Source organism: Schistocerca americana, chromosome 1, assembly GCF_021461395.2.
Source record: "Schistocerca americana isolate TAMUIC-IGC-003095 chromosome 1, iqSchAmer2.1, whole genome shotgun sequence".
NCBI lineage: Eukaryota > Metazoa > Arthropoda > Insecta > Orthoptera > Acrididae > Schistocerca > Schistocerca americana.
In genome coordinates, this window is record NC_060119.1 from 1,128,299,870 (window position 1) to 1,128,327,636 (window position 27,767).

Here is a 27,767-nt window from a genome sequence, read left to right on the forward strand (position 1 = left end):
TCAGTCACAGAGGAGCATTTCCCTCATGACTCAGTACCATACAGGCCAGGAGCAACAGAATCACATTTTCACCAACAACAGCAACAGCAACAGCAACAGAATCACATTCTTTGCCAATGTTTTGATTACCTCTCGTTGTACCCTAAAATGAGGAATGTCATACCCACTATCCTTCCCACCCCCTCCTACAGTGGTATTCGGCCGCTCACCAAACCTACACAGTATCCTTGTCTATCCCTACACAACCCTGCTCCCAACCCCTTGCCTCATGGCTCATATCCCTGTAATAGATCTTGATGCAAGACCTGTCCTATATACACCCTCCCACCACCTATCGACTCCACTCACAAACATCACTCATCCCATCAAAGGCAGGGCTACCTGTGAAAACAGTCACGTGATCTGCAAGCTTAGCTGCAACCACTGTGCTGCGTTCTACGTGGGCATGACAACCAACAAGCTGTCTGTCCGCATGAATGACCACTGACAAACTGTCACCAAGAAACAACTTGACCACCTAGTAGTTGAGCGTGCTGCTGAACACGACATTCTTCATTTCAGTGACTGCTTCACAGCCTATGCCATCTGGGTCCTTCCCACCAACACCAGTTTTCTGAACTGCACCTGTGGGAAATCTCCCTACGATATGTCCTATCTTCCTGTAACCCTCCAGGCCTCAAGTTTCATTAGTCATTGTCCTTTACCCACCTATTCCCTTCCTTGTTTGCATTCAAGCACTACACAGACCTCTACTCCACCAACACATCCACAGTCTTTTTACTCCCCCCCCCCCCCCCCCCCCCCCTCCATCCTGCCACCTGTCTAACCTCCCGACTGTACCTAGCTGCTGTACCCTCTCCCCACCTCGTCCCTGTATGCTCCCACAAACAACACTTTACAACTGCCCACCTCTACCCTGCTGTCCCTCCCCCTCTCCATTCCAGCCTCCTCCTTCCCCCCACCATCCAGTTTGCTTCTCCTATCATGTGCTGCTGCTCGCTGTCTCGCCTTGGCAGCCAGAGACTGTGGTCATGTGCATGTGAGTTGCATTTGTGTGTGTGCGTGTGTTGTCTAACAAAGGCCGTTTGGCTGAAAGCTTACTTGTTAAGCATTCTTCTTGTTGTGCCTGTCTGCAACTCAACAGCCCCTCTATATTGTGAATATTATCTATCATTTACTGAGAAAGTATTAGTACTTACCAATAAATGTCACTAAAACAGTATGTTCTTAACAAATATGCACATATGTGTCGCAAATATTAGTACTAAAGAAGAAAGTAGTTTTCAGGGTGGGAAAAAATAGGAATAGAAGTTTATAAAAACCCGAGCTCAGGAGAGATTTTTTAAGGTTTTCGTATCTGCTCCATTTACAAAAACAAGATGGAAATTCTGAAAATGCAATGAAAAATACACTAACATTGACTGTTCTTTTTCATAATTTTAAGCTGCATTCTTTAAATTGCTCAAAATAGTTCATTAACTCGTGTTTTCCAATTTTTCCAGAATGCATCTCTGTGTAACGTACATGCATACTGCCGAGGGAGTTGCTGAGCGATTCTTGTCAGACATTCAGGAAGAACTAGAAAAAATCCTGAAAGAACCTGTTAAAGAAGTTGGGGGAAAGGTAAGTTCTTACTGATAAATGAAAATTTTTGTCATGAGGTGTGTGTATTTTAGAGGACTTAAAATACGAGAAACAGTTATTTATCAGTGTCTATAGTAAAAGTCTTGAGTTTTTGTACGAGTCTGCTTTTGAAGGAGATGTTCAAAATCACACAACATGTGACTTCAGATTGCTGGTTACTTCCATTCCACTTAAGAGTATGCCACTAAATAAAATTCTTGTGTTGAGGTATATGAGGTGTGTGAGAAAAGTAATGAACTGATTTGTTGTTGCGAAACTCCCTGCCCCTCCAAAGATTCCATCTGGTCCACAGTCCAGCACTGCCACTGCTGTATCAGCAGTTATAGCATCAAAACCTACTCAGACAAGAAAATCAAGGTCAAAGGTGAAGAATTGGCCATGACAAGAGACAGGAAGTACACGGTATGACAGTATCAACGTCATCCTCTCAGACATGTCTTTCAACTTTCTTCAGAGGTGGTGGACCTTGATGTCAGATGGGCGTTTATGTCACCCGCAGACTGAGTCTCCACCCATTGCAGGCTCCCCTCCCTTGTGGAAAGTTAGGATGAAAGTGGTACCAATGTGATAGATGGCTCCCATCCTACAGTGGAACATTAATGGGTTCAGGACACATGTGGAGGAACTGAAACTGCTTGCACAGGTACGTCCCTTGGTTGTGCTTACAAGAAACACATTTTAAAGCCACTGATGTCCCTGTGCTATGGGGCTATACCATTCACCGTAAGGATGACCTGAGTGGGGATAGAGCCAAGGGAGGGGTCACTGTATTTGTCAGTAACACACACCACTTCTCTGCTTTCTCCTTGGTTACTGACTTACAAGCAATAACTGTTACTGTTTGTGTGGGGCAGAATCTGCTCCCCCCCTGCGGGTTCGAGGATAAGAATAGGCCCGCGGTATTCCTGCCTGTCGTACGAGGCGACTAAAAGGAGTCTCAAATGTTTTGGCCTTATGTGATGGTCCCCTCTCGGGTTTGACCTCCATCTTTCTAAATTATTCCGAAGAGCGAGCCAATTGGGGAAGGGTGCCTTACATGGTGCACTGTATCCGTCGTGCGTTGAGACCTTTAGGCGGCTTTTTCGTCGTTGCACTGGGGTCCCGCTCGTTTTCCATCTCTTGGGCGAGGATCCGTCCCTGGGTGCGATTCCCACGCTGCAATCTGCAGTGTTTCTTTTAACTGCGACGACGACCTTGGACAGTTTTGCACCTAAGATCCAGCACGGTAGCCAGCCCGTTGTGGTGGGGCCGCCATGTACCCTCTTGGTTGTAGCCCCCTGACAACACAGGGATCGCTCTACTGATGCCTGCGCCGTTAACTCCCCACGTATGCCAAGGAGTAGATGCCCATCTCCTTGGGGCATCAGGACTCCCGGCAATGGCTGTCCTGCCAGGTGGCTATTGCTGCGGCTGGGTGGCGCCCGTGGGGAGGGCCCTTGGTCGGAGTAGGTGGCATCAGGACGGATGACCCGCAATGAAGCGTGGTACATCATCTCTCACTGGTGGCCAGCCGCCAGCAGTCTCTAAGCGTTCTCGGGCTCAATTTAATGCTGAAAAGTACAATCCGAAAACATTCCCCTCTCTGGCCACGCCGTGGGAGGAACGTAAATCTCAGGATGGCAGTAGCAATTATTCACCCCGATTCTTAGTTTGTACGAGAGCTGATGGGGAGTCTTTTCTCTCCACAAAGCCTCAGTTCTTCGTCGAGCACTTAGAGGACAAGTTTGGGGAGGTGGAGGGCTTGTCAAAAATGCGCTCTGGATCGGTCCTGATCCAAATGGCATCCTCGGCCCAGTCACGACGGTTACTTGCTTGTGACAAGTTGGGGGATGTTGCTGTTACGATCACACCGCATAAGAGTTTAAATATGGTCCAGGGAGTTATTTACCATAAGGACCTTCTTTTGCAGTCTGATGACGAGCTGCGCGCCAACTTAGAGCGCAGAGGTGTACATTTTGTCCGGCGCGTTCATCGGGGTCCGAAGGAAAATCAGATAGCTACCGGTGCCTTCATCTTGGCCTTCGAGGGTGATACGTTACCGGAAAAGGTCAAGGTGATGGTCTACCAATGTGACGTCAGGCCCTATATTCCTCCCCCGATGCGGTGCTTCAAGTGCTGGAAGTTCGGCCATATGTCTTCCCGCTGCACTTCCAGCCTCACATGTCGAGATTGCGGACGCCCGTCTCATCCCGATACTCCATGTGCCCCGCCTCCCATCTGTGTCAACTGCGGGGAGCACCATTCACCTTGCTCGCCAGACTGCAGAATCTTCCAGAAAGAACGCAAAATCATGGAATATAAGACCCTGGACCGACTGACTTATACTGAGGCCAAAAGGAAATACGACCGATTACATCCCGTGAGAATGACATCATCCTACGCCGCTGCTACAACACCTGTGCTCGCCCCATCAGTTTCGCGACTTCCGGCCGGATCGCTGAGTGGTACAACTCCTCCTGCCCCCTTGCCAGTGGGGGGCTCTACCCACCGGGTTGCTCCTGCGCCACCTACCTCAGGGGCAACACCATCCCCCCCATCAGGGACATCCGTCCCTGCTTCTAAGCCGGAGAAGTGTCCAACTTCTTCGGCTTCTCACGCTCGCAAGGGGTCCCTCGGGTCCCTCCCTTCCCAGGTTTCCACCAGTGGGAAGGCTGACAACCGACAGTGGCATAAGTGCCCGCAATCAGCTGGTCAACGGGCTTCACGATCCTCCTCAGTCCCGGAGACTGAATCGGTGAAGCCCTCCCAGCCAGTTAAACCCAAGGAGCAGCGTGAGAAATCAAAGAAGAAGAGCTCTAAGCCCAAGGAACTTGCGGTGGCAGCCACCCCACCGCCACCTTCCAGCTCTGCGTCTGAGGACGAGGTGGAGATCCTGGCGTCCGCTGAGGACCTCGATCTCGCCGGTCCCTCAGACGCCATGGATAGCACTAGCACGGGTGCTCAATCGGAGGCAGCAGGTGGCCCAGCGGCGTAATCTGCCTTCTCAGTCCCGTCACGCCTTTCTCCGCCGTGGACAATACCATCCACCAGTGGAACTGCAGCGGTTTCTTCCACCATCTAGCTGAGCTCCACCAGCTTATAAGCCTTCATCCTTTCCTTTGCATTGCTCTGCAGGAAACTTGGTTTCCGCAATGCGAACCCCCGCCCTCCGTGGCTATCGGGGTTATTATAAGAACCGAGCAGCTTATGAAAGGGTGTCTGGTGGCGTCTGCATATATGTCCTTCACACTCTGCACAGCGAGTCTGTCCCTCTCCAGACGCCTTTAGAGGCTGTCGCTGTACGCGTGTGGACGCCACAGGCTGTTACCGTCTGCAGTCTTTACATTCCACTGGATGGTGATGTCTCGCAGCATGTCCTGGCTGCACTGGTCGCCCAATTGCCGCCACCTTTCTTGCTATTGGGCGACTTCAACGCCCATAACCCTCTGTGGGGTGGGTCAGTGGCCACAGGTTGAGGCGCCATCGTTGAGCATTTATTGTCGCAGCTCGATCTCTCGCTGTTAAATGATGGTGCCTTCACACACTTCAGTGTGGCGCATGGCACCTACTCCGCCATTGACCTTTCCATCTGTAGCCATAGCCTCTTACCGTCTGTCCAATGGAGTGTGCATGACGACTTGTGTGGTAGTGACCACTTTCCGCTCTTTTTGTAACTACCACAGCGTCACTCTTCTGGGCGCCCTAGCAGATGGGCTATGAATAAGGCTGACTGGGATTTGTTCTCCTCCACTGCCGCTTTTGAGCCTCTCTCTACTGATGACATTGATGCGGTGGTTCAATCGGTCACCACCAGCATCGTTACTGCTGCTGCATCTGCCATTCCCTGTTCTTCTGGGTCCCCTCGGCGGAAGGCTGTGCCTTGGTGGTCCCCTGAGATCGCTGAAGCGATTAAAGATCGCCGGCGGGCGCTCCAGCGTCACAAGCGACATCCCTCCTCAGCCCACCTTATCGCCTTCAAACGGCTGCGTGCGCGGGCCCGCCTCCTCATCCGCCAAGGCAAGAAGGAGTGCTGGGAGTGGTATGTGTCCACCATTGGCCTCCATGTCACTCCCTCGCAGGTCTGGGCCAAGATTCGACGCGTCTACGGCTATCGGACCCCTGCCAGCGTCCCTGCGCTCTCACTGAATGGAGCCGTTTGTACTGACTCCGACGTCATTGCAAATCACTTAGCAGAGCATTTTGCTATGAGTTCCACTTCTGCGAATTACCCCCAGGCCTTCCGCTCCATTAAAGAGCGGATGGAACGTCGGAGCCTTTCGTTTCGCACCAACCACCCGGAATCTTACAATGCTCCATTCAGTGAGTGGGAATTTCGCAGTGCCCTAGCTGCTTGCCCTGATACCGCTCCTGGGCCAGATGGCATCCACTGTCAGATGCTGAAACACCTTTCAGTGGACTGCCAGCAGCGGCTTCTCGATCTTTACAACCGTCTTTGGGTCGAGGGGGAGTTTCCGTCGCAATGGCGGGGCGGCATTGTCATCCCCGTTTTTAAACCTGGAAAGACCCCTCTGGAGGTGGACAGCTACCGTCCCATTAGCCTCACCAACGTTTTATGCAAGTTGCTTGAACGGATGGTGAGCTGGGGCTTGCATTGGGTACTGGAGTCTCGGGGCCTTCTGGCTCCGTCTCAGGGTGGGTTCCGTAAAGGCCGCTCCGCCACCGACAATCTGGTGAGCCTGGAGTCGGCCATCCGTACTGCCTTTGCCCGCCGTCAGCACCTGGTTGCTGTCTTTTTCGACATGCGGAAGGCGTACGATACGACATGGCGTCATCACATCCTTTCTACGCTTCATGGATGGGGCCTTTGGGGTCCTCTGCCGATTTTTATCCGCAATTTTCTGTTGTGTCGTACCTTCCGCGTGCAAGTCGCGGCCTCGTATAGTTCCTCCCACGTCCAGGAGAACGGTGTGCCGCAGGGCTCTGTTTTAAGTATCTGTCTGTTTTTAATAGCCATTAACGGGCTTGCTGCGGCCGTGGGAAATTCTGTCTCCGCTTCCCTGTATGCTGACGACTTCTGCCTTTACTACAGCTCTACCGGCATTGCAGCTGTTGAAAGTCAGCTACAGGGCGCTATCCGTAAGGCGCAGTCTTGGGCTGTAGCGCATGGGTTTCAGTTTTCGGCAGCCAAGACCCGCGTTATGCATTTCTGCCGGCGCCGAACAGTCCATCCTGAGCCGTGGCTTTATCTTGCCGACGAACTCCTTGCTGTGGTGGAGACCCACAGGTTTTTGGGGGTGGTCTTTGATGCCCGGTTGACTTGGCTGCCTCATATCCGGCAGCTTAAACAGACGTGTTGGCGGCATCTAAACGCTCTGAGATGTTTGAGCCACACCCGCTGGGGCGCCGACCGCTCTACCCTGTTGCGGCTCTACCAGGCGTTAATCCAGTCCCGTCTGGATTATGGGAGCCTGGCTTATGGCTCAGCATCCCCATCTGCGTTACGGGTGCTGCACCCAATTCACCACAGCGGTATACGCCTTGCCACTGGTGCTTTCCGCACCAGCCCTGTGGACAGCGTACTAGTGGAGGCAGGTGTACCTCCCCTGCGGTTCCGACGCCAACGTTTGCTGGCCGCTTATGCTGCCCATGTTCTAAGCTCGCCCGGGCATCCCAACTATCGTCTCCTGTTCCCGCGATCGGTCGTCCGTCTGCCTGAACGTCGGCCCCGGTCTTGTTGTACAATAGCAGTCCGCGTCAAAGAGCTTCTCTCTGGGCTTCAGGTTTTCACTGTTCCATCTCCTTTCCGGGCTACTTTGCATACACCCCCATGGTGTGTTCGTCGCCCTTGCCTTCGGCTCGACTTGGCTAGGGCCCGAAGGACTCAGTCCCTCCAGAGGCCTTCCACCGCCGCTTTTATTCCATCCTGGCCATGTATCAGGGCTCTGGTATTGTTTACACTGACGGTTCGATGGTTGCTGGTCGTGTCGGCTATGCGCTCACTCTAGGGGACCGTTCCGAACAACGTTCCTTGCAGGATGGCTGCAGCGTTTACACTGCTGAACTGGTCGCCACCTTTCGTGCCCTAGAGTATATCCGCTCCTGCTCAGGTGAGTCCTTCGTTATCTGTAGCGATTCCCTGAGCGGTTTACGAGCTCTCGACCAGTGTTTCCCTCGTTCTCGTCTGGTGATGGCTATCCAAGAGTCTCTGCATACTCTTGCCCGTTGCGGCCGCTCTGTGGTCTTTGTGTGGACCCCCGGTCATGTCGGTATCCCGGGTAACGAACATGTTGACCGCCTGGCGAAAGAGGCCACCAGTAAGCCATCTCTGGACGTTGACCTCCCAGAGACTGATTTGCGGGCAGTCTTCCGCCGCAAAATCTTGGCGCTATGGGACGATGAATGGCGCGAACTGACAATGCGCAATAAACTCTGTGCTGTCAAGGAGACGACGGCTGTGTGGCGGTCATCCCTGCGAGCCACTCGCAGGGACTCAGTAGTTCTTTGCCGGCTCCGCATTGGCCACTCCCGGCTGACACACAGTTATTTACTGCGCCGGGAGAACCCTCCTCTATGTCGCTGTGGGGCGGCTTTGACAGTGGCCCACATTTTGATGGCCTGCCCCCTTTTAGCTGTGGTCAGGCAGACATTTGCGCTGCCTGCTACGCTCCCTGCCCTTTTAACAGACGACTCCACTATGGCTGACTTAGTTTTACGTTTTATTTGGGCAGGGGGATTTTATCATTTACTCTGAGTGTTTCTGTTTTATCTTATTGCTTTGTGTTGATTCTGGCCTTTGGCCTATGATTTTAAACTGATTTTTTAATGTGTTTCTAAGTGGTTGGCTTTTCCTTTTTTATTTCTATGGTCGGCCAACCACCGTCACACTCTGTGTGGTTTTAGTTCGTTTTGTCTTTTCTTTGTCTCAGTTTTTCTTGTTCTGTATCGTCTGTGATCTCTTCTGTTCCTCGTTTTTATTCGCTGTGGGTGTTCTTTGTATTTGGAAAAAGGGACCGATGACCGTAGCAGTCTGGTCCCTTTAATCCCCCAAACCAACCAACCAACCAGAATCTGCTCACTGCAATTGCCTCCACAGGAAGCAGTAGACTCTGTGGCTCTCACAGGGCTTATTGAACAACTTCCCCACCCATTTCTTCTACTGGGTGATTTCAGTGCTCATAATGTGTTATGGGACTTGAGCTATACTTGCCTCAGGGGGACAGGGGGATGAGTCTTGGAACCTAATGTCTCAGGAGTTGTGCATCCTCATTTCTTAGCTGCTACTGGGTCATCCTCAGCCACAAACCTCTCATTCTGCTCTCCCATCCTTGCAGACTCAGCTCAGTGGGAAGCAACTAATGACCTTCATTCCAGTGACCTTTTTCCACTGTGGATCTACCTTCTGGATGGAGGTTGACTTCAAGAGAAGCCACAGAAATGGATGGTCAGCAGAGCTATCTTAGTGGACATTGTCACACGAGTGATCTATCATGCCGCTGACTTATCGATCCCCAAAGTGCTCTGGTCATCTTTGGAAGTAACCTGTTCTTTGGTGGACTGGTGATTGCCGCTCAGTGGTTTGGGACAAGCCTGTGGCTCTTCAAAGGTTTAAATATTGCCCAACAGCAGACAACCTCACAGCATTTCAGGCCATGAGGGCCAACACTCCGCGCGTTATTAAGGAGAGCAAGATACAGTCATAGCAAGCATTCGTGGACTCCGTGAACCATTCCTTTTGTTCTAAAAAAAGTATGGGAAGCCATCCAGGATTTCTGGTAAACATAGTGATTTACTCATAGCTGCAGTGCTGAAACAAATTTGTCTCCAAACAACGCCCAGTGACATCGCTCAGACAATGACAGAGCATTTTGCAGTGACTACTGCAGATGCCACCCAGGAACCGGTGTTTCGCGACTGCGGAGAGGGGCAAGTTGGACTTCAGATGCCACCTATGCCTTACAACTGCCCTTTTTCCATGTGGTAGGTGGAATCGGTACTGTCTGAGAATCGTGATACTGAAACCAGACACAATCAAATCCGGTACTGCATGCTTTGATGTTTGCAAGCAGTGTCAAAGGAAATCCTCCTTGAATGTTTCAATTTGATATGTCAGGCAGACCAGTCCCCCTGCGGGTCCGGGGATTAGAATAGGCCCGCGGTATTCCTGCCTGTCGTACGAGGCGACTAAAAGGAGTTTCAACCATTTCGGCCTTCCATGTGATGGTCCCCCTTGGGGTTTGACCTCCATTTTTCAAAATTCTACAGAAGTACGAGCCTTTTGGGGAAGGACACCTTACATGGTGTACCACTGGTCCTAAGTGCACTAAGACCTTGGCACTCAGCATTGCACTGGCGTTGTAACCATACCCACTATTCCTCAAATTGGGCCTCAACGCGTGATGGGTTGTCCAAGTTACGCCCATAGTGCATCTCCATCTGCACCAGCGATCATGATGGCCTTTCCATGGCACCAGAAATCCAGCACGGTAGCCAGCCCGTTGTGGTGGGGTCGTCATGTACCCTCTAGGTTGTAGCTCCCTGACAACACAGGGATCATACTGCCGATACCTGAGCTGCACCCTCCCCACGTCGGCCAAGGAGTAGATGCCCGTCTCCTTGGGGCATCAGGACTCCCGGCAATGGTCATCCTGCCAGGTGGCCCTTGCTGCGGCTGGGTGGCGCCCGTGGGGAGAGCCCCTGGTCAGAGTGGGTGGTATCGGGGCGGACGTTTCGCAGATGAAACGTCAACATGTATCAGGTCGCTCTGCGGCCGAGTCTTTCAAAAGAAAAGGTATCGTTTCTAGTTCTGGTTCTCCTGCCCTTTCCCCCTTGGCCACTCCATGGGAGGAGGGACAGGCCCGCCGGCTTGGGGCGAAGTACTTCCCCCGCTATTTCGTCTGTTCTCGAACCGATGGGGGGACGTTCGCCACCTCCAAGCCCATGTTCTTTGTTCAGCACATTGAGGACGTCTTCGGGGAAATCGAGGCTCTCAGCAAGATGCGTTCAGGGTCCGTTCTTCTCAAGACCACCTCCACCACACAGTCGGCGGCGCTCCAGGCGTGCGACCGCCTAGGGGACATCCCAGTATCCATTGTCCCACATCTGGCACTAAATAGGACGCAGGGGGTTATATTTCATCGTGACCTCCTGCTACAATCTGATGAGGAGCTCAGGGCCAACCTGGAGCGCCGAGGCGTGCATTTCGTCCGGCGAGTCCAGCGCGGCCCCAAAGACCGTCGCATCGACACCGGGGCCTTTATCCTCGCCTTCGAGGGGGACGTTCTCCCGGAGAAGGTAAAGGTGATGTGCTACCGGTGTGACGTGCAACCTTACATCCCGCCTCCTATGCGCTGTTTTAGGTGTTTGCGCTTTGGGCACATGTCATCACGGTGTGAGGCTGAGCCCCTTTGTGGCGATTGTGGACGTCCTCTTCGTGAGGAACATACATGCACCCCACCACCTCGGTGCGTTAATTGTCCTGGCGTCCACTCGCCTAGATCCTCAGACTGCCCCGCATATCAGAAGGAGAAGAAGATACAAGAAATCAAAACTTTGGATCGCCTCTCTTATTCTGAGGCCCGGAAGAAGTACGACCGCCTCCATCCCGTGTCATTGACCACTTCGTTCGCCTCAGCTGTGTCCACTCCTTCCGCGGTATCCTCACCCCTATCCTGTCCCCCCTCCGCCTCCTCCGCCCATCAGGGGGCTCTGCCTCCGCCTCCCAAATCCTCCTCCCCCGTGGCCCCCACCCCCTCTTCCCCAGGGGCCACCCTTCCTCCTCCTCCTCCACCTCCCCCCACGCCACCTGAGAAGCGATCCCCTTCTCAGGCGTCCATCGGGGAAACGTTCTGGACCCCAGCTTCCGAGGTCCAGCGTTCCAAAACGAACCCCGCGCGTGAGGACCTTCGTCAGGTCCAGCCCACCATCCCTGTGCCTCCTCGGCCTTCCAAGAAGGCCTCCAAGAAGAAGTCTCTATCCCCCTCTCCACCCCGGCGCGTTTCGTCTGACGCTCCATCCGTGAGTCGCTGCTCCCGGCCGTCCTCAGTTTCGCCGGGACGCTCTGCTGCCAGGCGCTCCGCCGGCCTTTCGTCGGCAAATGATGCGGCCCTTCCTACACAACCAGGGACAGCGGCCGCGGCTGGCGACGAGTCGATGGAACCGGATCCGCCTCCCGTCGGTTGTAGCGTTGTTCCCTCGCAACTTGGCCCTCCGCGGCCGTCGAGGTGACCAGCTCTTCCCCCGTCTCGTTCCCCCAACCTTTTGACTAGCGATGGCGTTGTTTCATTGGAACATAAGAGGTATTCGATCTAATCGGGAGGAATTACAACTGCTCCTCCGCCTGCACTGTCCGCTCGTCCTTGGTCTCCAGGAAACCAAGTTGCGCCCGACTGACCGTATTGCCTTTACCCACTATACCTCGGAGCGGTATGACCTCACCCCTGTGGACGGTATCCCAGCTCATGGTGGGGTCAAGTTGCTCATTCGGGATGATGTTTATTACCATCCCATCCCATTGACCACCCCACTCCAAGCAATAGCTGTCCGCATTACTCTTTCTGCTTTTACTTTTTCAGTTTGTACAATCTACACTCTACCGTCATCTGCTGTTAGTCGGGCTGACATGATGCACCTGATCGTTCAGCTTCCCCCGCCGTTCTTATTGTTTGGCGACTTCAATGCCCATCATCCCCTTTGGGGCTCTCCTGCATCCTGTCCAAGAGGCTCACTCTTGGCGGATGTCTTCAACCATCTCAATCTTGTCTGCCTCAATACCGGCGCCCCGACTTTCCTCTCGGACTCTACTCATACCTACTCCCACTTGGACCTCTCGATCTGTTCTACCACTCTTGCCCATCGGTTCGAGTGGTATGTCCTTTCGGACACCTATTCGAGCGACCACTTCCCCTGTGTCGTTCGTCTCCTGCACCACACCCCATCCCCACGTCCTTCGAGCTGGAACATACTGAAAGCTGACTGGGGACTTTACTCCTCCCTGCCGACCTTTCCGGACCACGATTTTCCCAGCTGTGACAGTCAGGTCGAATACCTCACGGCTGTTATAATCAATGCTGCCGAACGTTCCATTCCTCGTACTACTTCTTCTTCACGTCGTGTTTCCGTCCCCTGGTGGAACGAGGCTTGTAGGGACGCTATCCGTGCTCGACGACGTGCTTTACGCACCTTTCGCCGCCATCCTACGTTGGCGAATTGTATTGAATACAAACGACTCCGAGCGCAATGCCGTAGAGTCATCAAAGACAGCAAAAAAGCTTGTTGGGCCTCTTTCACCAGCTCCTTTAACAGTTTTACTCCCTCTTCCGTCATTTGGGGTAGCCTGCGCCGGCTGTCGGGCATTAAGGCCCACTCCTCAGTACCTGGCCTGACCTCAGGTAATGAGGTCCTTGTTGATCCTGTGGCTGTCTCCAATGCCTTTGGCCGCTTTTTCGCGGAGGTTTCAAGCTCCGCCTATTACCATCCTGCCTTCCTTCCCAGGAAAGAGGCAGAAGAGGCTCGGCGACCTTCCTTCCACTCGCTGAATCTGGAAACTTATAATGCCCCCTTTACTATGCGGGAACTCGAACGTGCGCTTGCACTGTCCCGGTCCTCTGCTCCGGGGCCAGATGCCATTCACGTTCAGATACTGGCACACCTTTCTCCGGCGGGCAAAAGCTTCCTTCTTCGTACCTACAACCGCGTCTGGACCGAAGGTCAAGTCCCCCTGCGTTGGCGTGACGCCGTTGTTGTTCCTATACCCAAACCCGGGAAGGATAGACACCTTCCTTCTAGTTACCGCCCCATTTCTCTTACAAGCTGTGTCTGTAAGGTGATGGAGCGCATGGTTAATGCTCGGTTAGTCTGGATTCTTGAATCTCGACGACTACTTACTAATGTCCAATGCGGCTTTCGTCGCCGCCGCTCCGCTGTTGACCACCTTGTGACCTTGTCGACATTCATCATGAACAACTTTTTGCGAAGGCGCCAAACGGTAGCCGTGTTCTTCGACTTGGAGAAGGCTTATGATACCTGTTGGAGAGGAGGTATCCTCCGCACTATGCACAGGTGGGGCCTACGCGGTCGCCTGCCCCTTTTTATTGATTCCTTTTTAATGGATCGAAAGTTTAGGGTACGTGTGGGTTCCGTATTGTCCGACGTCTTCCTCCAGGAGAACGGAGTGCCTCAGGGCTCCATCTTGAGTGTAGCCCTTTTTGCCATCGCGATCAATCCAATTATGGATTGCATTCCACCTAATGTCTCGGGCTCTCTCTTCGTCGATGACTTCGCGATCTACTGCAGTGCCCAGAGAACATGCCTCCTGGAGCGCTGCCTTCAGCGTTGTCTAGACAGCCTCTACTCATGGAGCGTGGCAAATGGCTTCCGGTTCTCTGAAGAGAAGACGGTTTGTATCAACTTTTGGTGATATAAAGCGTTCCTTCCGCCATCCTTACATCTCGGTCCCGTTGTTCTCCCATTCGTGGACACAACTAAGTTTCTAGGGCTCACGTTGGACAGGAAACTGTGTTGGTCTCCACATGTCTCTTATTTGGCGGCCCGTTGTACACGTTCCCTTAATGTCCTCAGAGTTCTTAGCGGTTCATCTTGGGGAGCGGATCGCACTGTCCTGCTTCGCTTGTATCGGTCCATAGTCCGATCGAAGCTGGATTATGGGAGCTTCGTCTACTCGTCCGCTCGGCCATCCCTCTTACGCCAGCTCAACTCCATCCACCATCGGGGGATACGTCTTGCGACCGGAGCCTTCTACACTAGTCCTGTCGAGAGTCTTTATGCTGAAGCTGCCGAGTTACCATTGACCTACTGGCGCGACGTACTGCTGTGTCGGTATGCCTGCCGGCTGTTGTCTATGCCCGACCACCCCTCTTACGAGTCCTTCTTCGCCGATTCTCTCGACCGTCAGTACGGGTTGTATGTGTCTGCCCTGCTGCCCCCCGGAGTCCGCTTCCGTCGCCTGCTTCGACAATTGGATTTTGCCCTCCCTACCACCTTCAGAGAGGGTGAGAGCCCGACACCACCTTGGCTCCAGGCTCCGGTCCCTATTTATCTCGACCTCAGCTCACTCCTGGAGGAGGGTACTCCGGCTGCAGTGTATTGCTCACGGTTTGTCGAACTTCGTGCTCGACTTGCCGGTCACACCTTTATTTACACCGATGGCTCCAAAACTGACGACGGTGTCGGCTGTGCCTTTGTCGTCGGGGCCGCCACCTTTAAATACCGGCTCCTTGACCAATGTTCCAGCTTTACGGCCGAGCTTTTTGCTCTCCATCAGGCCGTTCAGTATGCCCGCCACCACCGCCATTCATCGTATGTACTCTGCTCTGACTCACTCAGTGCTCTTCAGAGCCTTGTAGCTCCCTATCCGGTCCATCCCTTGATTCAACGGATACAGCAGTCCCTCCATTCTTTCGCTGATAATGGTGGTTCTGTCAGCTTTCTGTGGGTTCCTGGACATGTAGGAGTGCCTGGGAATGAGGCCGCGGATGCTGCAGCCAAGGCTGCAGTCCTCCTGCCTCGGCCAGCCTCCCATTGTGTCCCGTCATCTGACGTTCGTGGGGATGTATGTAAGAGGCTTGTGTCGTTGTGGTGGGATGCTTGGTCATCCCTCCAAGGAAACAAGCTCCGGGCAGTAAAACCGCTCCCAACTGCTTGGACAACATCCTCCCGATCATCTCAGCGCGAGGAGGTCCTTCTGACCAGGTTGCGGATTGGGCATTGCCGGTTTAGCCACCGCTACCTGCTCTCCGGTGACCCAGCCCCGCAGTGCCCTTGTGGTCAGGCATTAACAGTGCGCCATGTTTTATTGTCGTGTCCCCGATTTAGTCAATTTCGTGTTATCCTGTCCCTGCCGTCTACTTTACCGGATGTTTTAGCTGATGACGCTCGAGCAGCTGCTCGTATCCTGCGTTTTATAACTTTAACTGGCTTGTCCAAAGACATTTAACCTTTTTACTTATTTTATCCACATCTTTGTCAGGTCCTTCTGATGTCCCCCCATCCCCTTGAGTTTTAGCAAATTCCATGTGCTCTAACACCAGTGACTGGGCGCTAATGACCTCAGCAGTTGAGCGCCCTTAAACCCTACCAACAAAAGACAGACCAGTTTCCCAACTTATGGAGAGAGGCTATTCTGATACCTCTCCTCAAATGAGGAAAGGACTGCACCTGTCCCAGCAGATACCAGAGCATCGCCTTTACGAGTTGTGTATGAAAGACCCTGGAATGAATAGTTAACCATCATCTGGTCTGGTTGTTAGAAACCAGGCTGCTGTTTAGTCACACTCTGTGTGGATTCCCGAGATTTCGGTCCACTGTCAACAACCTAACCCTACTAGAGGCAGCTATTCAGCAGACTTTCCTACATAAACATCACTGTCTCGCTATATTCCTCGACATCAGCAAGGCGTACCACACTACTTGGAGCTACAGTATTTGTGAACAGCTCCATCAGTGGGGCTTTTGTGGCCTCCTCCCCATCTTCATACGGTCCGCCTTGTCGAAGCACGTTTTTAGGCTCGAGTTGCTGACATGCTGTCAGATTATTTTGAGCAGAAGAATGGTGTTTCTTAGGGCAGTGTTTTAAACGTTGCCATCTTTGCCAAAGCCATAAACAGTATCACGTCTATGGTACAGAGTTTTGTAAAATTCTACTTATTCGTGGACAGTTTTGCTGTTTTCTGTTCCGCCACCAGAGTTGCAACAGCAACCCATCAGTTGCAAGTTACAGTGCGCATGTTAGAGGAGTGGGTTGCAAAGATGTGTGTTCAGTTTTCTGTGTGTGTGTGTGTGTGTGTGTGTGTGTGTGTGTGTGTGTGTGTGTATTCATTTTAATCATTCTCATCTTATTTTTAATTTACCTGGCAAATGAGGGACACCATTCTACATTTTGGAGACTCAGTGAGGTTTCTGGGCCTCATTTTTGACTTAAAATTGTTGTGGTTGCCACACCTGTCAGACCTGAAAGCCAGAACCTTGAAGGTATGGAACATCATAAAGTGCCTTAACCACAGCTCTTGGGCAGTGGACAGGATGCATCCGCTCCAGTTTTACAGAGCTTTTGTGCGTTTGTGGGTAGACTGTGAATGCTCAGTTTATGGATTGGCGAGGCCTTCTTGTGTGAAGATCACTGACGCTGTCCACCAAGAGGGGATTAGGCTCACCACGAGTGCTTCTAGGACCAGTCGCTTACTGAGTTTCTGTGCCAAGGCTGGTGAACCGCCACTTACAATCTGACAGCAACTCCTCATGGTGCACCAGGCACGTAAGTTCCTTGCAGCTCCAAATTCACCTGCATATCATACTGTTTCTCATCCACATCTGGAATGCCTTTTCTTCAATCATCCAAGAATAATAAGGCCATGTGGGATCTGTGTGCAGCAGTACAACCCCAAATAACCATGTGATGCTCTGATTATGGAAGAGGCCAAGGGTAGTTTTAGATTTGGTGCATTACACGAGAGACTGATTCCTGCATATGTTTTTAATGTGTTATTTTATGAAATTTTAATTGAGCACCACAACTCACAGCTGTCGTTATGGATGGGTGGAAACGGGGGGACTCTGTTGGATGCTTTGTTCTTTTCCCAGATTCCTTCCTCAAGATTCGGTTGCCTCCCTAGTTCACTGTATTTGATGCCGAGCTGTCCGCAATCCTTAGGAAGCCAGCGCAGATGAGATGTGCTGTGCCTGCTAAATTCCTCGTCTGTTCCATCTCTCTGAATGCCCTTCAGTGTGTGCAGTGGTTGTACCCAGCTGATAAGGTAATTCGAGATATCCAGGATGTCTTCCTCTGGCTACGGTGGCTGGGAAGGAGGTTTTCTTCTACTGGGTGCCAGAGCACGTGGGTATTGTTGGGAATGAAAGAGCAAAGGTAGCAGCCAAGGAGGCATGTCTTGATCCTCAGTTATTTCAGTGTGCCAGCGTTGCCTATGCTCATCTTACTGTTGAGGTACAGAGTCATGTGTCGGTGAGAAGACGAGTGGCTGATGATAAGCTGCATCTAGTAAAGCCCACTATGCAGCTGTGGTGTACCTCCTTTCAGCAACAAAAATGGAATGAGGTCCTCCTTACTCATCTTTGCATGGGCCAAAATCCTATGATGCATGGCTCCTTGCTCTGGCAACAGGGTCCTCCAGTGTGTGGTGCTTGTGGTGTACCGATAACTCTGTGCCACATAGGAGACTGTGTTTTATTTTCAGACCAGAGGGCAGTGGCAAATTTGCCCTCTGTTTTAAGTGACAATGAAACTAATGTGATTAGAGTTGCAAGATTTTTGTGATGTGTCCAACTTTTATCCAGAAATTGTAGGGAGATGCTTTTAAGGTGTTAACAGGATGACTGGCTCACCCATGTTTATTGTATATGGCCAGCCAGTCGTATTTCGCTATGCCTTCATTTTAGCTCTTCTGTAGTTTGATTTCTGTTTTAATCCCAGGTGTAGAACCTTTCACCCTTTTCTATTGTATTAAGGCCTGTGAGGTAGAGTGATTGTGTGGATCAAAGTGAGTGAGGTGGGAGTGAGTGAATGACTGCGATTTTATAGGTTTCCTTCTCACTGTGTGACAGAAATTTTAGACATTTGATACACATTCATTTCTTATAAAATATATGTATATAAGGGCGCTGATATCCTTGGCACTGAGCAGTGACCGTAAGTTACGCACACACACAGACACACAGACACAGACACACACACACACACACACACATACACATACACACACACACACACACACACACACACACACACACACACACAGACTTTTTGCATGATACCCCTACTGTCAGAAAATCAGATCAGCATTGTTTTGATCTTTAATGTGCTCATTCGAGCTTCTTCCAGTCAAGGAGATGTCTCATTGTGCCACTCATCACTCTAACGTTTTGTCTCAGGGTCATACTCAAAAATCCAAGGTTCATCACCTGTCCCTACTGAACTATTTGTGGTCATTGGCAGTCATCTGATGAAGATCAACGCACATATTTCTTTGATTGTCCTTCTGCTCAATTGTGAAGCTTTTCGACATCATTTTGGCACAGACCTTTTGCACTTGCAATTCTTGGGTAAAAATTTGATGTATGATGAAAGCATTTAAGTTTAACAGGCCACCCATCATCCTTATTGTTAAACATCAGTCTGATCTCGCAAAAGCATGCATACATTTTACGTTTTCATCGTTTTTGAAGTTGGTCTCACTGAGCGAGGTTCATCTTCATCGTGTTCTCAAGACTTTCAGAAATGATTTGTGCCAGTGAAAAACTTGTGCTGTTGATAAGGAATGTTGCCCATAGATCTGTTACAACCTTCCAAAGGTCACACTTGCATATTCCCCAAGTTTAACACAAAACGTGATGGAGTAACATTGCTCTAAATTCTGCTGCTCCATTTTCGTGACACACAACAAAAACACAGCTTCTTGATGGTGCTCTCAAAAATCATGTGATGGCTGTACAGAGCTGAAACTCGGATTGAGCATCTGGAAGGGATGAACACACCAGTCTACATAACTAGATCTCTGGCAGTGCTGCCAGTCTCATTACGTTTCTCACTCACTTCATATGCTGTCCCTACCAGCACTTGTATATTCTCAAAAATTAAAAAGAACATGTTTATGATTCTGTTTTCCCAATAAATGTTATTATATGTTATTCTGTAGTGTAGACGTTTAATTTGAAGTGAGTCTATCATTATGATAAAGATCAGCATTTACTTTAGGTAAATAGAAAAAATTGCTTTATTTTACTAAAGAACATTCTTGGTTGTGTTTTATGGCAGCCAGGACAAAATGAAAAATAAAAAATATAGTTTTTTAAGTAATGCAAGCAAGTATTGACAGTTCTTTGATCCTCTGTACATATAAACTGTATGTACAAATATTACTTCATAACTTCATTTTTAGAGTACGCCATATTAATTTGAGCACATTAATAGGATTGTGTAACAATTGAAATTGGCCATATTATTAATTTAATGTACATCTGGAGCTGTTACTTCATTCTGCTAGGCTTCTACCATTGCATTGTGTTCTAAATTTGACATTGAAATCAGAGACAAAACAATGATTGGAACTGGTATGAAATGACAAATTTCATTATATAGACTGTTTCCATCGTAAAATGTGATGTTTGAAGGAAGTTATTTGCATATTTCACAGATTATAACTGCAACTGCTCACTGTGATGTGGAACAAGTCAGTTTTACACCTACTGTATGCTTCTCAGCAAAAAACCTGGCAACATGCTGTTCATTTACATGATTTCTTAAGTTTCTTTTCCCCCCCAATTCAAGCATCCAGTGATGGACAAAAATATGGAAACACCAAAAATGCAACACATTATGGTGCCTAATATGGTGTAGGAAAACTGTTGGCACTCAAACTGTCTTGAAATGGATAGATAGAGGTCCTGTATGGTATTCAAGGTAACCTTATACCATTCTTCCTGATGGAAGTGGATGGCTGCTACTCACCCTTCTCTCCAAATAAGACCAAAAAAGCTCAGTAATAATGAGAGCTGGTGACGGGTGGCTGGGGAGCTGCGCCAGTTCATCCTCGTGTTCACAGAAGTGTTCGGATGGACCTGATCAGTCAAAATGGTCACATAATCCTTGGCAGTTATGCGACCTTGCAGAGTAACGGTGTGGTTCATGGGATAGTACAATATGGCTGCCCAAATCATCACTGAATACCTGCCATGTTTCACTTATGGGACACGCCCAGAAAATGGAAGCAGTGTGAAACAAGACTCATCAGACCAAATGACATTCTTCCATTGCTCCATAGTTAAGGTTTTATGGGTTTGGCACCTTTTTTCCCTGTTACAGGCATTAGAATGACTGCTCAATGGTTTTGGAATTCCAGCTGGCACTGCAACTTCGTGCTTATGGAGCTCCCTTCATATTTTTGGTGCTGACAGGGTTCATACGTGCGACGTGTTCTGCAGTGACTTTTGCAGCTATCATCCGCTTATTTTTCATCACAATCCTCTTCTTGTGTGTTCTTCATGATCTCTCAACACCTACTTTCGGATGCGTTGTTGCTTAGAGGATGACGATTTTCCACTTTCCCTGTATGTGGTTTAAATCTTAGATACAGTGTCCTTTGAAATACCAAACACTTCAGCTACCGTGTTTATGGAAGCACCTACCATAAGAGCACCAACAATTTGCCCATGTTCATGCATTATGCACTTGCGGTTACACAGAACACTGTTCTGATCACAACTGACATTTACAATGTGTTGAGGACATTGCAGACATCATTTGTGATTGAATACCACATTGCAACCTACAGATTTGTCTAGCATGTGCATTCATGCAGTGTTTCCATATTTTTGTCCACCCTCTGTAGTTTACTGTATTCAATCTCTCTCTCTCTCTCTCTCTCTCTCTCTCTCTTTTCTCTTACTCTCTTACTCCCCCCCCCCCCTCCTCTCTCCCTCCCACCTACCTACCCTCTCTATGGGTTTGGAGCTAATTGTCTTACTTATTAAATTCTTATATTACTCGGTATGTGTTTTATGGGTGGGCTGTGCACCACACTCCTTTCTATGGCCCACTTAAGGCTGAGCGATGGATAGCATGACTCGTTTCTCCATCTGGTATTATACTTGTGAATGTTGTTGTTGTTGTTTCCAACCTGTGACTGATTGTTGACAAAAAAACTTCTTAAAGGAATAAATGTACTGGGTGGGTATTGTCAGTGTGGTCAACTGAGGACTGTGTGCAAGAGGTTCTAGAGCAAACGCAACATATTATCCCTATTACACTCTACTGTGTAACAAACATTTTTTCCTCAACAAAAAGTGCTCCAAAATATAATGCCATAAGATGTTAATAAATGAACATAGAAAAAAAGTCGACTTTTTGACAGTTTCATCTAAAAAATCTGATATTATTCATGATGCAAAAGTTGCAGGCCTTAGAAATGATGATGTATGACATATGACTTCAAAGATCCAACCAATGTAACCACCTAAGTGTTTTGAACATTCTGTATCATTTTGGAATGTGGTCAGGCCTTGCACAATACTATCCACATATTGTGTTTTATTTAAATTCAGTGACAGTCGATTTGCATTTTGGAGTCATTGAGAAATCTTACATGGATAGAATGTATCTCCCTAATAATACATATACTGATGTAGTAATTCAAATTTGGGCATTTGATGAACTCTGTGTTGCGTTACTTTGAGAAGCAAATTTGGATACTGTAGGCAATAAATAATTTTTTTAATCTGTGGCAGTTACTGTGTCATATAGCTTGCATACTGCCATATAATTTTTAGAGAGTTTGCAATCAGCATCAATGTGATATCCACATATTCATTAAAAAAAATCCTAGTTAGAAGTTCAAACATTTTATGTGATAAAATCCACTTCTGATTTCCCCTGGATTGTTAGTTCCTTATCTTCATACAGTTTTTATGCAATTAGCTTAGAGAAAAAAGTGTGAGAAATGTAATTGAATACTAAGGAATTTATTTTACCATCAGGATGGGAAAATCTAAAGAATCCTGTGTCATATTACTAGATTTGTATTTTTGATGTGGGTATGCTTATTTTTAATCAGACTCTGCCTCTTTGTAATATAAATGATAAAATAGTGTTTTGTGAGGCAGGATATGTTTGCCAGTACAAGATGCCTGCTGTAACTTGACACCTTCAGTGAGGGATGCTGGGTGCAGAAGGTCATGAACTTCGCCTTCTCACAGACTCAGTTTATTCTTATGTTCTGTGCAGGATTGACATGTGCAACTAACAAATGCTTGAATGTTTTGTTTAATTACAATTGAAACTGAAATCACCATATATAGTTCAGTAAAGACACTTACCAGTAACAATTATAGCTCAGCAAAATTAAAAACAGGGTAGCAGTACTTCCACTCACAGTATCAATTGCTAACTAAGGTTGGCAATGACTGGAATTGAGACAAAAACTTGGTCAGAGGTCATTGGATTTCTACTGAAAGTGCCAAGTTGACCTTACTTTGTTAGCTTTTCTGTGTAATTATATTCAGCTTCTACATTGATGGTCCTCATAATGGATTATTATTATTATTATTATTGTTGTTGTTGTATTGAAACAAACTTTTTTTTTATAGTTTGCAGTTTATGGAATGTCACAAAGTGTTCCTGATCGTTCCATTGTGGGAGATTTCACACGATGTTTCCTGGACTCTATGTACTACACACCTAGTCAACCTAATGGTACAGCAAATTCAAAGAGTGTTGTATAGGTTTGTGTCTTACTTTCCACAAGAGACGAGATTCTAACAGAAAAGAAAGAACAGAAAACTCAGTGACCTGAGGATTTTAATTTCGTGTTGTCTTCATATCTAGTGCTTGTTCAGTATATATTAGCACCAAAGAAGTATTAGTGTACCTACTAAAATATTGGAAAACAGTATTCTAGGTGAGAAGCAATTTTGTAATTGTGATTCTTGAATAATTTCAAAGTAAAATAACATGCTAAGGCTACAGATAGATGAAAATTTTGAGTGCCTTTTGACAGAAATAAAGCCACAGCTGAACTATATTTTAAGAATGTTATGTTGGTCTATATCTATATTTGTAACCAGTGTTATTGTACAATGGCTGTTTCTATTCTCCTTCAAGTATCTATCCTTAATAACAGAGATAAGTGTGTGCCATACAATCTAATATTCACAATATGTACCACATTTATTATATTTTATTATTCCTGTATTATATATTTTATATACTATATGAATATATGTAAGTTTTTCTATTTTACATAAGTGTTTCCATTCTGTGGTTGCCAATTGTGTACAGCAGAATTATACTGTTATAAAAAAAAAATTGTTAAAATTTCAGGTTGTTAACTTACTTTTTTGAGAGTTTGCATATAGGGGTATGTAATGTTTTGGGAATTGTCTGATTTTGCATGACTGATAATGTCTGAGGTAGACCTGCCTGAAATTTTAGTTATCAGGAAGAACTATTATCACAAATACAGTGATGTTTTTACTCTGGTTTGTAGTGTCTAGTAACAAGTTATCTGCCATTTATTTCTTGGGCAGTACCAATACAAACTTAACAAACCCATTGAAAACCTTGTAGAGCCGGTCAAGGTTGTAGTACCTCAGTGTGATAAGTAAACAGTTAAGTACAGAAACTGAGTCATTTGGTGAACATGGGAGGTTAATAGAGCAATGAATCAATGTAATTTCCTGGCTTTCATTGTGTTAAATATTTGACTGATGAAATTTATGGAAATGTGTAATACTCATGCCAGAGTTGTGAAATTTACTGTATGAATATGTCTTTGATTTCGTGAATTTCTATTTTCCAAACTATGGCATTTACTAATAGAAAAGTGATGCATTTTAACGCAAGTTCTGTTCTCATAATTGATGCTCATGTCATTGCTTCTTACTGTGTTTTTAACCTTGCTACTCGATAAAGTAGCTAATGGTACATTTGCAATATTCTAAAAAAAATTAGCCTTTTACTGTTTACTTTACATCATGTGCTAATATATCTTTTTTTCTTCCAAAGTACTCACAATAAACAGTTAACATATATTTGCATTTTAAAGAATACTAGGTTTGGTAACTGGTCCATTTTGCACACTTTCTTCTATGGAATTCATGCCCATGAGATAAGAAAAATAAGATATACATTGGAGTTATGGCTGTCCCCACAGAAAAGCACCTTCATATTTGGGAATGAAAGAAGGCGCCAAAGGGACTAAGTTATGTTTTATTTTACTCAAATTCCTTCACACTAAAGAAGTGACAGTTCTTGTAATACTGTGATGGTATGTGTAGCAGCAGAAAGGCAAGTTTTGATTTTGGACATTATTTGAACACTTTTTCTCTACATGAATACTTCTTGTGGAAATGTGTCATCTGTTAACATTGAACTGTTGGAGGACAAAAAGGAGGGGGGGGGGGGGGGGGGGGGGAGCACAGCAGTGCCTCTCCTGGTTGTTCCAATGCGTTATACGTTAATGCAAAATTGTTTGTAATGTTGTGAAAAACCTGATTCTAGGTAAGTATTTCTGTCCTTAAAAAGGAGGTTTTGAGATTTTTCTTTTATCACTTACCTAGCTGCCTCAATGTTCTGTTGTGTCCAAGAATGAAGTTTCTCTCTGATTACTGAACAAATCATTTTGCATTCATCACAGCTATTCTTGCTTGCTTGCTTGCTTGATTGTGGATTATGATTGAACGGATCCCAGGATGTATTTATTGCTATCTTTGTATGTAGTGTTCCACACTTAAACTTTCTTTGAACTGATGAGATATCATTACATGTAAATTATGTCTTGATGGCTGCATGAGGTGTAGCAGACACGATAGCAGACACAGTTGTCTCGTTCTTCATGAGAAAGCTGAGCTTCTTTCATTGTAGAGTGAATATGAATTAACCATGAGTACGTAGAATAATTTTGAGAGAGCAGCAAATATTTTTGGTGTTTGTTGTGCAGTGATTTTGAATGTTTCTCAGAGATCTCAACTTCAACTGAGAAGTGTGTAACCGAACAGCAATAGGTTGCTCCTGACATGTATGGGTAACAGGTCACTGCAGAAAGTTATGCAAGTTGTGGAAAGGTTCACTAAACTCACAACTACTTCTTATGTAACATTATGATTGGCTCAAAACAGAAATTAATAAAGAAGGAGGCAGAGAGATCTCTTAGGCAAAATACTCACTGAAGTAAAGGCAAAATACTCTGTATTTCCAAAATAAATCTGTAAAAAAAAACAGTAAAATAATTACGTCGTACATCTATTGAACCCTGCAATTTGTAAAGCAATAAATTTGCAGAATTGAAAGTTTACTCATTTTTCAGTTAAGCATTTCTTTTATTATTAATAACTTTATAAATTCTATTAATTTCTGTATAATAATGTTAACAGGGTTTGCATGTGATTTTTAAACCAGATACATTTCAAAAAACAAGTAAATTACTTAAAACTGACAGCTTTGTGGAGAGAAATATCACACCCAATGTATTGTGTTTTTTGATGTTGTATCCATTGTACCTAAAACGAGGACACTGTAGGGTAGCACTGACCACCGAGTATCAGTTTCGCAATACTTTTGAAAGACTGTGAATGTTTTTTAGTTGTAGTACTAATATGCTCACCAGATGCAGTTAACTGAGATTCCAGATTTTAATTAATTCGGTATTTTAGTGTTGCATGTTATGTCTGATAGGAATGCTGTTTATCTAGTTATTTTCTGTTACATGGGTTTTCCCAACCATTATGATGAGTGAGTGTTTGGATACATGAAAAAGTTGTAACATTGCTGAAGTGCTTGATTTATTATTGCCACTGATCTATTGCCAATGGGTAGAAAAGGCATTGTTATTTGGATATCTGTGATGCACTGGTAAGAATGTAAAATGATACAGTGTGCTAAATAAAAACAAGATTGCTATTTTTGTAAGCTTGTCAGATTCTCATTACTGTAACTTTTGTTGGCCCTCGTCTATGATGAGATCTGTAGTACACTTCGAGAAAAATGATGAATGCCAAGTTCAGACTCTCTTCATCACTGAAAAATTAGTGTCTCTTGAAGACGGAAACTGCATGGTAATATAGCTTAGAACACAAGCTCTTTTTTATCTTAATAAGACTTTACTGGATCCCATATAACTTAATACTATAAATTATAAGATCAGGCATTGAAACGTAGAACAGTAAATGTTGATGCAGAATTAGCCATTTGTTCCTTTCAGAGCCTTAATCATTGTGATTTAGGGATTGGATAGTTTTGTTAAATCATGTTAGATTTTCTCTTTTTTGATCCAGCTCCAAACTAATCTGATAATACCAGTATATTAACATTGTGGATACTATGTTAAAACTACAATTTTAAAAAGTTATTTTTCCATAATTACTTACATTCTTCATAATGGCGGTAAACTTTAAAATGAAATTAAAAGCATCCTATGACACAGTTTCAGTAACAGGAATGTTAAGCATAATTCCTTTCTTGAAGTGCAAGTTCTTTTTGACCAATGGAAGTTTGAATTTGTTATTTTTTGTTGCAATGCAAGAGAAAAATAAAAAAAATCTATAGACAACCTAAAATTACATGACAATTTAAACTGCAGTGTTGTACAGAGTATAGCGCATTATCTTTAGATTGCTGTATCTCAGTAAATAGTATAAAACTTCGACAATGAAGTGGTAGACAAGGAAATGGACATGGTATAACAAACTTATGTCCAGTGGATTCTTCAGTAAGAAAGAAGGAATATATCCTTAAATAATTCACATAAAGTATTCACATACAGGGGTTGAACAAAAATATAGAAACACTGAAAAAAGGGCACGCTTGAACATAAACGCAGATGCTAGCCAAGCCTGCAGGTGGTGCTGTTGTGTTTGACCATGAGCGGCAGTGTCCTCAGTATGTTGTGAGTATCAGTTGTGGTCAGGAGTATTCTGTGTAATTGTGCATGCATCATGCCAGATCTAAGTGGATTGAAATGTAGGTGGTCATATGGTGGGTGCTCCTGTAACTGAGGTAGCCAAAGTGTGTGGTGTTTCAAGAGGCACCATATCGTAGATTTACACCTCGTACAGGGAAAGTGGAAAACATCATCTGCTAAGTCGCTAGTTGGACGACAGTATGTGATGAGTGTTCATAATGGACGGTCATTGAAGAGGATTCTGATGAAAAATGAGAGAACTGAATGATGCATTCACAAACTCTGTCAGCACAATAATAACATGAAGGGAGATCCAGAAGCAGGGATTCGCAGGGTGAGGTGGAATTCCAACACCACTTCTCGGTGATGCAAATGCCTGTAAGAGAAAGAAGTAGTATCGAAGCCATAAAAGCTGGGCTTTGAAGCACTGGAAGAATGTCATTTGATTGGATGAATCATATTTCACACTGTTTCTCCTGGCTGAGTTTACATCCCATATTGCATTACTGCTAAGGAGGACGTGACCATTTTGGCTGATTAGCTGTTCCCCAGTGGTGATGCTGTGTTCCAAGATGAAAGGGCCCCTGTTCAACAGCTGAGGATGTCTGTGGCTGGTTTTGTGAGCACGAGAATGAACTGTCGCATATACTGTGGTCTCCAATTGCCACATCTCAATATTATTGAGCCTTTATGATCTTTCTTTTTGATAGAAGGGAGAGTGGTCGCTGCCCACCCCCGTTGTCACTACCTAAGCTTGCCACTGTT

The 27,767-nt window shown here is 46.7% G+C and overlaps 1 protein-coding gene across 2 annotated transcripts in view; it reads left to right on the forward strand.

The window, feature by feature from the left end:
- LOC124619142 (sphingosine-1-phosphate lyase) overlaps window positions 1-23,421 on the forward strand; it is a 74,691-nt gene extending 51,270 nt beyond the window's left edge. For both annotated transcript variants that reach the window (XM_047145404.1, XM_047145405.1), the window contains exons 9-10: window positions 1,503-1,623; window positions 22,693-23,421. In XM_047145404.1, the coding sequence (XP_047001360.1) occupies window positions 1,503-1,623; window positions 22,693-22,827 (256 nt within the window). In that variant the 3' untranslated portion in view covers window positions 22,828-23,421. The remainder of the gene's footprint in view (window positions 1-1,502; window positions 1,624-22,692) is intronic.
- The last annotated feature ends 4,346 nt before the right edge of the window (window positions 23,422-27,767 follow it).